Source organism: Esox lucius, chromosome 17 (assembly GCF_011004845.1).
Source record: "Esox lucius isolate fEsoLuc1 chromosome 17, fEsoLuc1.pri, whole genome shotgun sequence".
Taxonomy (NCBI): Eukaryota; Metazoa; Chordata; class Actinopteri; order Esociformes; family Esocidae; genus Esox; species Esox lucius.
Window position 1 is genome coordinate 11072795 of NC_047585.1, and position 13263 is coordinate 11086057.

General features: G+C 42.4%; 1 protein-coding gene across 1 annotated transcript in view; it reads left to right on the forward strand.

Annotated features, from left to right (window-relative positions):
• Positions 1-2100: 2100 nt before the first annotated feature.
• The window catches only part of LOC105008158 (adenosine receptor A1), a 28973-nt gene continuing 17810 nt past the window's right edge, over positions 2101-13263 (forward strand). The window contains exon 1 of the mRNA XM_020044454.2: positions 2101-2597. Within this exon, the coding sequence (XP_019900013.2) occupies positions 2242-2597 (356 nt within the window). The 5' untranslated portion in view covers positions 2101-2241. The remainder of the gene's footprint in view (positions 2598-13263) is intronic.

Consider the following 13263-nt stretch of genomic DNA (forward strand, 5'->3'; position numbering starts at 1 on the left):
ATCACTAGTCAGAGGTTGTAAGGCTCTGACTTATTAGTTGTAAATCAAAAGAACCCACTGGAAACAGTGAACTGGTCTTAAGCATTTATTCTGAGAGCTCTGATACAATTGGAAAAACACATACATTTTATACTTCTCAGTAGACAAATCTGAATACTTCCTTGTCCTGCCCTGTCCTATTTCTCTCCCTTCATATTGGTAACACATGTGCTAAGACTGTTTTAATGTGACACCTGGGGTTGCCCTGTCTCTGACCTTTTTCTACTCTGCAACATACATGGAAAACAGGAAACACGTGAATGAAACAAGAACAAGTATATGTAATTTTTTTCACCCTTAACCCCAGCTGTATTATTCTAGATGGTTCATCAGACAGTTCGTCTGGTCATTTCTACTCTTAGTAAAGTTTTTGCTTAAAGCCAGCGAATAATAGGGAGCAACATCAGCATTTAGTAAATGTCAGTTCTTGCACAAGCCTTATGTATGAGTGACATTAAGCTCCTCAAAAAGGTTAATCAAAGGTTAGTCATGTAAGCACAATTCTCTAGTAATATTGATTAATGCATACTATATTACAATTTTATCACTGTGGATCTGACTTTACTTTGCTATTTACTTTTTCAGACTATAGAGATTTATTTTTAAAAAAATGGTTCTGAAAAATGGTTGGTTTAATCTGGATAAAACATTGGATTTGCCTTTCTTTGTGTCCTGCTGATTTATATATTATTTAAGTATAATGGAGGCTTTTACATGAGAGATTACATTACATGCTGTTAACTATGAGTCTGACATGACTTCATAGAGTGCATTATACTGCTATCCAGTGGAGGCAGAAAGAGCAAGTTGAAGGCTGTCATTGATAAATGTTCATTGGTTTAGAAAGGGTCATTAAAGATTAAGTTTACCTCATTTGAACAATATCAAAATTTGATTTCCACTTGTAAACCACGCCATCTAAATTGGAGGTATGCGCGGGGGGTTGCTATAGTCTGAGCTCCATGCAAGCAGCAAAATATTGTGTTTATCTTTTTTTCAGGAAGAATTAAAAACATGACATGTCTGATATAGTGACAGTGTGTTGCACAAAACTGCGTGCCTGGGCCTTGGAAGCTGATTGGTCTATTGTTTGGAATTCATTATATATCAAAATATGAAAACTTCCAAATTACTTTTTTTTTATTTACTTCATAGCTTCACAATACATTTACAAATAAAGTAGTTGAAAGGGTGAAAAAAATGATCTTTCACAATAATAATGTACATCATTTTGTGTTTGACACACCATTTTCATTAGTTATATATACAGCTATGTCATTGTGGAATGCTCAGCCACTAGGGGTTACTCAAGTAAAAAAGTTAAAAACATTTTGTTTCACAGAGCCTCCTCTTCCTAAAGCTCTAAATTAACTGTAATATGTACATTATATATAAATATATGTTTGTTTTTTCTGTGTTAATGTATTATTCTTATTTATTTTTATACAATATAATCAATAGTATGCTGTCATGTCTACACGTTTTGTACTCATATGTTTGATGCTTTGTGTGGGTCCGTGCTGAATGTGAAGAAGCTAATGGGAAGCCTAATACACTGAAATTTAAATCTGAACACTGCAAAGGTTTAATAATTTATGCAAAGACATTTGAGAGATTACAGCAGTCTTGGTTACTACAAATCCTCTTGGGTAAGTTTATAGGTCATGTCTGCATTGACTGAGTAGAACAAACATACCATAGCACCTTGGCACTTGACATCTTAATTGCTTGAGTGACACTGTCAAATAGGATCCAGTATCCCAAATGCTTGTTTAGGAAGACCAACCTGCAAGATAATAGTGTCCCTCCAATAGACACACATGCAGCCACACACACATTGCTGGTATGCAACTCCTTATAGAGGAATGATAGAAAGGAGGTGGTGTTGCAGACTGCTGCAAAGAGAATGAGGCCCCTCCCCTTTTTTCAGGGAGAGCAATTGCAGGGAAAGAGGAGAGAACGAGACACCCAGGGAGTCAGCACATCAGTCAGTCATTGGGTCCACTCAGCCAATGCCAGGTCACCAACAACCCACACATCCCACAACAACAGCAACTCAGATGAAACATGAAGAAATGAAAGAGGCCACAACAAAATGAGTTGCATCCATAGGACCAGCCAATGAAAAAAAACAAGCTTTAAATTACTCTTAAACAAATTCCAAATTGGAGGTGAGCCAATACGAGCGCCGGCAATATCAGAATGTCTTCCTCTCCTGGGATCAAGCTACAGGAGCATGTGGACATGATGTACATCTCCATGGAGACAGCCATTGCCCTGGCCTCTGTGCTGGGGAACGTGCTGGTGGTGCTGGTTGTCTGTGTGAACCGGGCTCTGAGAGACACTACGTTCTGTTTCATTGTGTCTCTGGCGGTGGCGGATATTGCTGTAGGTGCCCTGGTCATCCCCCTGGCTATAGTGGTCAGCCTGGGGCTCAAGACTCAGTTCTACACCTGCCTCTTCCTATCCTGTCTGCTCCTCATCATCACCCAGGGCTCCATCCTGTCTCTAATGGCCATCGCCATCGACCGCTACCTTCGGGTCAAGATTCCCACCAAGTGAGTCCACCTACGGCTATTCACCTTCAATTGTTCTTAGGTCCTGTTTATGCAAAAATGTATCAGAGAGCTGTCTTTTCTAAAGCAAACATATCTTTGAATGTATTTTAGAATGTACTGAGGGATAGGAAAAGGGAGTCCACTTGTGATGTGTAGAGGTGCAGCAACATGTTTTGGAGATTTAGCTTTATCTAATAATGCAAATAATGTATAACGTGTGTCACTCACGTTTACGTCATTGGCACTACTGCTGATTATAAATATATGGAAGAACTAGAGTGTTCTCTTGAGTGTTAAAAACTCTTTCTTGGGGGGTGTAAAGAAAATGATTAGCTAATCACCTGTTTTTAAAATGTTCTACATTTGAAGATTCCACTGATACTTTGGGGTGTTTACATTCTAAGTGTCACTTGGTGTTTGTTATTTTACATTAAAAAAATATGTTTAGTAAACAAATATTTAGCAGATTTGATTACATGAATCATTTAATGTCATTAGATATTTTAGAATGGAGAAATTTACCAAAACATATTTCAAAGCACAGAGTATTCTTTTGAAAAGGCATGTAAATACCTACCAAGAATATTACAATTTAAGAACATCCCATCTCAGGATTATTTCTCCTACTACTGGAAAGCCATAAACTGTATCTTTGCTTAGTTTAATAGAAATCAATGGGCCAGACGTCGAAAGCTTTTAAGAAAATTAAAATGTTCTTGCCTGTCCCAAGGAGTGAATTTAAGGCTGGTTCTTCAGGGATTTTTGGCATAGCTCCTAGTGTGTGTTCTTTATTTGTTGTGTCATATGGACATGGGCAGGGCCGGATTCTAGCAAGGGCTCATTAGGACTGAAGCCCTTGGACCCAATCCTCTACTCCAGGGGTTCTTAACCTTTTTGATATCGGGGCCCAAATTTTAAAATACAAAGTGGCCCAGGGCCCATTCAAATATTAGCACTGTATTGGTTTATTGATCTCACCCGTGGTTTGATTTGTATTCAATACTTTAACGAAATTCACTTGCAGTTTATCAGTTCATTATTCATGTGTATGTAAACCTGCACACAACAAGATGCCAAACACACAATTCATGGGACAAATCAGTCTGCATCAAGAACAATTTTATTTGAGAAATTTTACTTACAAAAAAAAAAATATATAGAAAAAGTATATCAATAAAAATAAATAAAAACAAACAAAAATAAATAAAAACAAACAATATGTTTCTAAAATATTTTTCAAATTAAATAAATAATTTGTTTGGTTTCTAGATGCTGCTTTAGTTTCGAAGGCTTCAGTGCTTCATTGGATAGCATCAGCCCACACTCCACACACTGGGCTCTCGGCTCTGCCTCGTCACCTCCATTCACAAATCCATACTTAATGAAGTCAGGATTGTATTTGCGGCAAAATCTTGACTTTTGTGCCGGGTTGGCGCGACTTTGGTCTCCACTTTTCCGCTTTAAAAACTTCTCCATATTAACTTTTCCATAACAGGCTACGGTTGACTGAGTGTCTTCTTCTGCTTATTGGCGCGTGATAGTCAACAACTAACAGAGGCATTACTGCCACTAGTGGTGTAATGGTGTATTGCAGCTGTCTTACAACAGTGGTCATTCTGCTGTCTTCAATTGATAACTTGTTCGGTCTGCGGCCCTCCCGGCCCACAGGTAAAAAACATAAACTTTTTTGCGGCCCTCCAGGTGGCGCTCGCGGCCCAGGTGTGGGCCGCGGCCCTATGGTTAAGAATAGGTGCTCTACTCAATCCTCTCTTTGGATCTTGTTTATATGTGGTTTCTTCTTTGCATGGTAGAGTTTTAACTTTAACCTGCACTTTTGGATGCAGTGACAAGTTCTGAGACAATGGTTTTCGGAAGTGTTCCTGAGCCCATGCAGTGATGTCCACTACAGAATCGTATCTGTTTTTAATGCGTAGATGATGAGATCCCCAAACTCCCCAAACAATTTTACCTTGAGGAATGTTAAAAAACATCTATGGACTGCAAGCACTGGGCTAATAGTCCAACCTATTGTTGCTAGCTTTACAGTCTCGAAGAGCTAAATTCAGGTCATATCTTAGCAGAAGCCAGATTACTGACATAAGTTTGTACATAGACAAACAATTTGTAAACAAATGAATGAAGACGTAAAGTAAGACTTTAACCTGTAAAAAGTCGTAAAAGGGCGTTGGTTATCTACACAGATCTAATGTCACGTTTACGTTTCAGGTTTGACATATAACTTTTTTCACGATCATACCAATTCATTAATATATTTTCTTATGATCCTAACAACATGTACACTTAACCTTTTGACAGATATCTAACTCCATAACACTTGCATCTTCAAATATCTGTGACACAAACAAAATGTATTGTCGCATTTGGGGTTATGTATTGTTTGGCTGTGGGCTGGTGGGTGGGGCTTGGGCACTGTGGACTCAACTGAGTTAACTTGTTGCAAGCACCTTACAGTATTAGCTAGCTTCGCTTTACAGTATTTGCTTTGGTAACTAGTAATAATGTAAAATAAAACAGACAAAATCATGAATTACATAAAAATACGAAGATACTTCAATTATGTTAGGTATTACAATTGAGCAAATTACGTTATGGAATATATTACTATGTTAGCTAAAGAAGACAGATGAAGTAAAAAAGAAGAAAAAGCGATAGTATTATATGGTATCTTATGTAACGTAGCTAACACGTTATTGGGTTGAGTCCACTCTATTTTAGATGGACTTTACAAAAAAAACATGTATGTATATAAGCTAAGCATTTGCTTATGCAATAAGGACTATAATATATTTGAATTATTTACATTTGCATGTACATTTGCCAGTGATGTTTTATGTAGCTGTAGCGATTCAGCAGTAATTTTTTTGAGTTTGTTAAATGGTGTATCAATAGTTGAGTAGTTAAACAAAGATAATTCTCTAGTGTTTGGCGACCATTTGTTTGTCCATAAGCCTTAATAAAGTAAGCACCGTACTCATTTATTTTAACATGCACAAGTGATAATATTTGGTCCCGTTCTTATTGAACAGATGCACCAGTCAATTTTAGTAGCAGATGACCAGGCTTCATAGTGCCCAACGAAGCTTCACAGTGCTCAACCAGGCATCACAGTGCCCAACCAGCTCCACAGTGCCCAACAGGCCCTACCAGGCTTGGTAGAGCCCAAACAGGCTTCATAGTCCCCATTCAGGCATCATTGTGCCCAGCCATGCCTCACCATGTGCAACCAGGACTTACAGTGTCTAAACCAGGCCTCACAGTGTCATTGTCATTACAGGTTTGAAATCTCCAACAGATGAACAATCTATATACATTGATTTATAAACTAAGCTAGTCTACTGTGTCAAGGTTTATGCTTGTTATGTTTAGATGGATGCAAAAGAACATCTGTTTATCCGTACACAGGAAGTCACGTTCATTCAAAGAGCAACAGTAAGTAGCCAATGGGCTTACAGTAATTCTGTCCTCTTTCTTTGAGTTTCTTTAAGATGAGATTGATTGAGCTTGAATAAGCTTGAGTTTGTAAGAATGAGTATCAAGCCACAAACATTATGAACAATCGCCTTCAAAGGCTACAATAAATAATTGAATTACTCTCTCCCTTGACGACCCGGATACGCAATAATTATTTCAACCACTACACAAAATGGTTCATTTCTTACAGCATGGTGTCGTGACCCGGATGGATAATCTTATCGATTTTTCTGAAGATCTACTGGACGGAACTTCTGAGCTAACTAGCTAACTGGCAACTGAAGGAGTTCTTGGTTATACAGACGAACAGTGAGTCATTACGCCATATAACGAACTGTCAAGATTGCAAAAAGCATTTGGTAGTCGACTTTAGCCCTATGACGACCCATCTAGCCTGTGATTTTTCTCACACGGAACCTGTCCAAGGGTATGGACAGTCCGTCTCATTTATGTGGGACACCAGTGTGTTTCAGTGGTGAACTGTATTTCGTGTGGCAGAGTGGTAGAATGAAGAATTCACAGGGTGATAGTCTTTAACGTTAAGGAGACTCGGCGTGTCCCATGAGGACTGAATTTGAATCCAGAATAGTAATGTCCTAAAAAAGAGGGTAATACAGCTAAAGCGAGTTTACTCCCTACAACAAAATTAGATGTTCTATTTTAAACACTGAATTGAGTTTGGTTAAATAATATAGTTTTTTGTTTATATTTACAAATGATAACAGAGATAATACTATTTTTTTTAAAAACAGATGCCTGATACTCGTTAATGGAGTTTAAATTCTAAAATGGTAAATTGACTAATGAACAAATAGGGCATTGATGTAGTGATATCATATCTGTTTTCTGTCAATATCATCATTTTTAGGAGTTTTCTAAATCTTCAGTTAATGAAGGATATCGGCTAAGTTGAAATAATAACATATCTTGCTACAGTCTGAGGAACATATCAGATTTTTAATGTGTGGGAATTAAAATGTAATTAACATTGTAAACAATCTATTTGGCCTTTTTAATGGCTCAACATAAATGGGTGAAGCTATGGGTTCCAAGAAGCGGGGCAGACCCCATAGGATGGCCCCAACCATTGTTTCCCATTAAATCAGAGCTAAATTTGTTTCCTGTAGCTATGCTAATACAATCACCCTGGTAGTTGCAGTAAATAAAACACCTGCACATGGTTTGGGGTTTTTCACTCCTATAATTTAGTTGCGCAGCTTATCCCCAAGGGGGAAAACAATTGTTTATTAACGCATGTGCCAAAAACTACAGGATATTATAAATGCATGATAGCCAATTCCATACAGACCTCCAGATCCTTCAGGTTTCGGGGCTGTCGCTAGGCAATACAGACTTTCAGCTCCCTCCAAAGATTTTTTGTTGGGTTCAGGTCTGGAGACTGGCTAGGCCACTCCAGGACCTTGAGATGCTTCTTATGGAGCCCCTCCTTAGTTGCCCTGGCTGTGTGTTTCGGGTCGTTGTCATGCTGGAAGACCCAGCCATGACCCATCTTCAATGCTCTTACTGAGGGAAGGAGGTTGTTGGCCAAGTTCTCGTGATACATCCATCCATCCTCCCCTCAATACGGTGCAGTTGTCCTGTCCCCTTTGCGGGGAATGTTGGGCCTTGTTACAGACACACAAGTTTTGCTCGAACTGCATTGTGGGATTGTTGCCGTTCTGTACTCCGCTTGCTGTTACCTACCTGGCTACCTGCCAAACTTTTTCGAATTTACTCAATATAAACTAATTGGTCAAAATTCTATTTCAGAGTTTTACCAACGCAATATTTATCTGTTGACTTCTTACCCAACTTTTCTACACCAGGACTCTTTTTGGACATAATTAATATAACTACTCACCCCTGAACACCTGAGGCTAAGTACCATTACAATGCCTTATCACTGTAATTGTTGTAGCAACAACACGGAGGAGAATGTTTGTCTTAAGTTAAAGATAGCAGAGTTAGAGGCTCGGCTTCTGACGCAAATGCCAGGCAAGGATTATGCTAGTGTAGAAATAGAAAAATCTACGTCAGTGCCACCAGGTAGAAACGATAGTTTTGTTAGTCCCCCGGCACAGCTCCTGCAGCCGGGCAATAACTTTCTCTTGGTCACTGGGAAGAAATGCCATCGACCAGTTAAACCTGAATCGTTGCTAAAACCAACTGAGACTTTGAACAGGTTTTCCCCACTGGAGTCGGAGTCAAGGCCTGAGCCGTCTTCGGAGGGGAATGATCGGCAGGCATGTTCTACCGGTGGCCTTGAAAAACTGAAAACTTTAGTCATTGGCGATTCCATTACACGCAGTATTAGACTAAAGAATCAGCCGGCGATCGTACATTGTTTACCGGGGGGCAGAGCCACTGACGTAGCCGCAAATCTGGGGTTGGTGCTAGCGAAGTCTAAAACTGGCAAGTATAGAGAGTACAGAGATATTGTTATCCACGTTGGCACCAACGATGTTAGGATGAAACAGTCAGAGGTTACAAAGCAGAACATAGCATCAGCGTGTAAATTAGCTAGAAAGATGTGTCGGCATCGAGTAATTGTCTCTGGCCCCCTCCCAGCTAGGGGTGGTGACGAGCTCTACAGCAGACTTGCGCAACTCAATCGCTGGCTGAAAACGGAGTTCTGCCCATCGCAGGAGGTAGAGTTTGTAGATAACTGGCCTTCTTTTTGGGACTCTCCCAGAAATAGGGCCAGGCCTGATCTGCTGAGGAGCGACGGACTCCATCCTAGCTGGAGTGGTGCTCTTCTTTTATCTAGGAACATTGACAGGAGTCTCACTCCTATAGCTTTAACATGAGATAGGGTGCAGGTCAGGCTGCAGGCTGTTAGCCAGCCTGCTAGCATAGTGGAGTCTGTCAATAGCATAGCCAGAGTAGTTAGTACAGCTTTACCTATTGCCACTGTGACTCGTTACAGGCTGAGAAAAGTTAAACAAGGTAGTGCTAACAAAAACAACCTTATTAAGATAAAGCCTTCCTCCACCTCGGTCAAAAATAAAAATAATTGTATCACTTCGCATCTCAAAATGGGACTCCTGAATATTAGATCTCTTGCTCCAAAGGCAGTTGCAGTAAATGAATTAATCTCTGATCATAATCTAGATGCTATTGGTTTATGTGAAACGTGGCTAAAGCCTAATGAATTCACTGCCTTAAATGAGGCCTCTCCTCCTGGCTATACTAGTGATCATATCCCATGTGCGTCCCGAAAAGGAGGGGGTGTCGCTAATATTTATGACAGTAAATATAAACTTACTCTCAAACATATCACAGAGTTTCATTCTTTCGAAGTTTTACTCATGAAAGTTGACCAGGCCGATAAATAGTAGCTATGTAAAATGATTTATAGGCCCCCCGGGCCATACACATTGTTCCTCAATGAGTTTCCAGAATTCTTGTCTAACCTTGTAGTCATGGCAGATAGTATTCTAATTTTTGCCGATTTCAATATTCATATGGAAAACTCCAATGATCCTCTTCAAAAAGCCTTTGAAGCCATAATTGACTCAATGGGTTTCATCCAACATGTCTCAGGTCCAACACATTGCCAAAATCATACCTTAGATTTAGTCCGGTCACGAGAAATAGATATTGTAGATCTAATAATTCACCCCCAAATCCTGGATTATCGGATCACTGTCTTATTACATTTACCGTTAAAACAAGAAATCCACTTCCCCCCAAACAATGAGTTTCAAAATCCGTACTATAAATTCTCGGACTACAAATAAATTCCTTGATATTCTTACTAGTTCGCTCATTAATGACAGAGTAAATAAATCTCCATACTCCACTCCATCTTCTACCGCTTATCCGGGGCCGGGTCGCGGGGGGCAGCAGTCTAAGCAGGGATGCCCAGACTTCCCTCTCCCCAGACACTTCCTCTAGCTCTTCCGGGGGGACACCGAGGCGTTCCCAGGCCAGCCGGGAGACATAGTCCCTCCAGCGTGTCCTAGGTCTTCCCCGGGGTCTCCTCCCGGTGGGATGGGACCGGAACACCTTCCCAGGAAGGCGTTCCGGAGGCATCCGAAAAAGATGCCCAAGCCACCTCAGCTGACCCCTCTCGATGTGGAGGAGCAACGGCTCTACTCTGAGCTCCTCCCGGGTGACCGAGCTTCTCACCCTATCTCTAAGGGATCGCCCAGCCACCCTGCGGAGAAAACTCATTTCGGCCGCCTGTATCCGGGATCTTGTCCTTCGGTCATGACCCAAAGCTCATGACCATAGGTGAGAGTAGGAACGTAGATTGACTGGTAAATCGAGAGCTTCGCCTTGCGGCTCAGCTCTTTCTTCACCACGACAGACCGATACATCGACTGCATTACTGCAGAAGCTGCACCGATCCGTCTGTCAATCTCCCGTTCCATCCTTCCCTCACTCGTGAACAAGACCCCTAGATACTTAAACTCCTCCACTTGAGGCAGGCACTCTCCACCAACCTGAAGTGGGCAAGCCACCCTTTTCCGACTGAGGACCATGGCCTCGGATTTGGAGGTACTGATTTTCATCCCCACCGCTTCACACTCGGCTGCAAACCGTCCCAGTGCATGCTGAAGGTCCTGGTTAGAAGGGGCCACACGACAACATCATCTGCAAAGAGCAGAGACGAAATCGTGTGGTCCCCAAACCTGACACCCTCCGGCCCCTGGCTGCGCCTAGAAATTCTGTCCATAAAAATTACAAACAGAACCGGTGACAAAGGGCAGCCCTGCCGGAGTCCCAACATGCACTGGGAACAAGTCTGACTTACTGCCGGCAATGCGGACCAAGCTCCTGCTTCGGTTGTATAGGGACCTGACAGCCCTTAGCAAAGGACCCAGGACCCCATATTCCCCAAGCACCCTCCACAAGATGCCGCGAGGACACAAGTCGAAATGCCTTCTCCAAATCCACAAAACACATGTGGATTGGTTGGGCAAAACTCCCATGAACCCTCCAACACCCCGTAGAGGGTATAGAGCTGGTCCAGTGTTCCACGGCCCGGACGAAAACCACACTGTTCCTCCTGAATCCGAGGTTCTACTATCGGACCGTATTCTCCTCTCCAGAAACCCTGGCATAGACTTTCCCGGGGAGGCTGAGAAGTGTGATCCCCCTATAGTTGGAACACACCCTCCGGTCCCCCTTCTTAAAAAGAGGGACCACCACCCCGGTCTGCCATCCCAGAGGCACTGTCCCCGACCGCCACGCGATGTTGCACAGGCGTGTCAACCAAGACAGCCCCACAACATCCAGAGACTTGAGGTACTCAGGGCGGATCTCATCCACCCCCGGTGCCTTGCCACCGAGGAGTTTCTTGACCACCTCTGTGACTTCAGCCCGGGTGATGGACGAGTCCACCACTGAGCCCTCATCCTCTGCTTCCTCAATGGAAGACATGTCAGCGGGATTGAGGAGATCCTCGAAGTACTCCTTCCACCGCCCGACGACATCCTCAGTTGAGGTCAACAGCTGCCCACCTCTACTGTAAAGAGCGTTGGTAGGGCACTGTTTCCCTCTCCTGAGGCGCCGGATGGTTTGCCAGAATCTCTTCGAGGCCAGCCGATAGTCCTTCTCCATGGCCTCACCGAACTCCTCCCAGGCCCGAGTTTTTGCCTCCACAACCACCCGGGCTGCAGCCCGCTTGGCCTGTCGGTACCCGTCAGCTGCCTCAGGAGTCCCACAAGCCAACCAGGCCTGATAGGACTCCTTCTTCAGCTTGACGGCATCCCTTACTTCCGGTGTCCACCACCGGGTTCGGGGATTGCCGCCTCGACAGGCACCGGAGACCTTACGGCCACAGCTCCGAGCGGCCGCTTCGACAATGGCGGTGGAGAACATGGTCCACTCGGACTCAATATCTCCAACCTCCCTCGGGATCCAGTCGAAGCTCTGCCGGAGGTGGGAGTTAAAGATCTCTCTGACAGGAGACTCGGCCAGACGTTCCCAGCAGACCCTTACAGTACGCTTGGGCCTGCCGAGTCTGTCCAGCTTCCTAAATCTGTAAACGATCAAATCGAGGATCTATACTCAATACTGCGAAATACATTAGACATAGTTGCACCACTAAAAACTAAAGAAATACGCAACAAGAAACTTGCTCCCTGGTACACCGACAATACTAGAGCACTTAAGCAAGCCTCCAGAAAATTGGAGCGAAAGTGGCGCTCCACCAAGTTGGGAGTATTTAGACTAGCCTGGATAGACAGTACAGTACAATACCGAAAATCACTCACGTCTGCTCAATCAGCTTATTTCTCCAACCTGATTGAGGCGAACAAAAACAATCCAAAATTTCTCTTTGATACAGTTGCAAAGTTAACAAAAAAGCAAAGCTTAGCAAGTGAAGTGGGTCTTCACTTTAGTTGTAATGAATACATGAACTACTTTGATGAAAAGATCGTCACCATTAGAAAACAAATAACTGACTCCTTAAATAGTTATGGTCCTCAAAATCTCAGTTGTTCAAAAAATTTCCTGAACCTCCCTGACCAGGTGTCAATGGGGACACTTGAATTTTTTGATACCGTATCGCTCGACACATTTACAAAATTTGTAATGAGTTCTAAACCCACAAACTCTCAGCTAGACCCGATTCCTACAAAATTACTTAAGGAGTTATTTCCTGTGCTAGGTCAGCCAATGCTGAACATAATAAATTGCTCCCTTTCCTCTGGATGCGTACCAAACTCACTAAAAATTGCGGAAATTAAGCCTCTTCTAAAAAAATCAAATCTAGATCCCGACATATTAAACAATTATAGGCCAATATCGAACCTCCCGTTCCTCTCAAAAATCTTAGAAAAATGTGGTTCCCAACAACTGAATGCCTTCCTAAAGACAAAAAACATTTATGAAATATTCCAGTCCGGTTTTAGATCCCATCATAGTACTGAGACTGCACTCGTGAAGGTAACAAATGACCTTCTAATGGCCTCAGACAAAGGTTCCGCATCCGTCCTGCTGCTTCTTGATCTTAGTGCTGCTTTTGACACTATTGATCACTCCCTTCTCTTAGAGAGACTGGAAACCAATATTGGGCTACGTGGACATGTTCTAGCCTGGTTTAAATCTTATTTATCTGAAAGATATCAGTTCGTTAGTGTGGATGGCATATCCTCTGACAAGTCAAAGGTATGCTTTGGAGTTCCTCAAGGCTCGGTTCTGGGCCCATTATTGTTCTCAC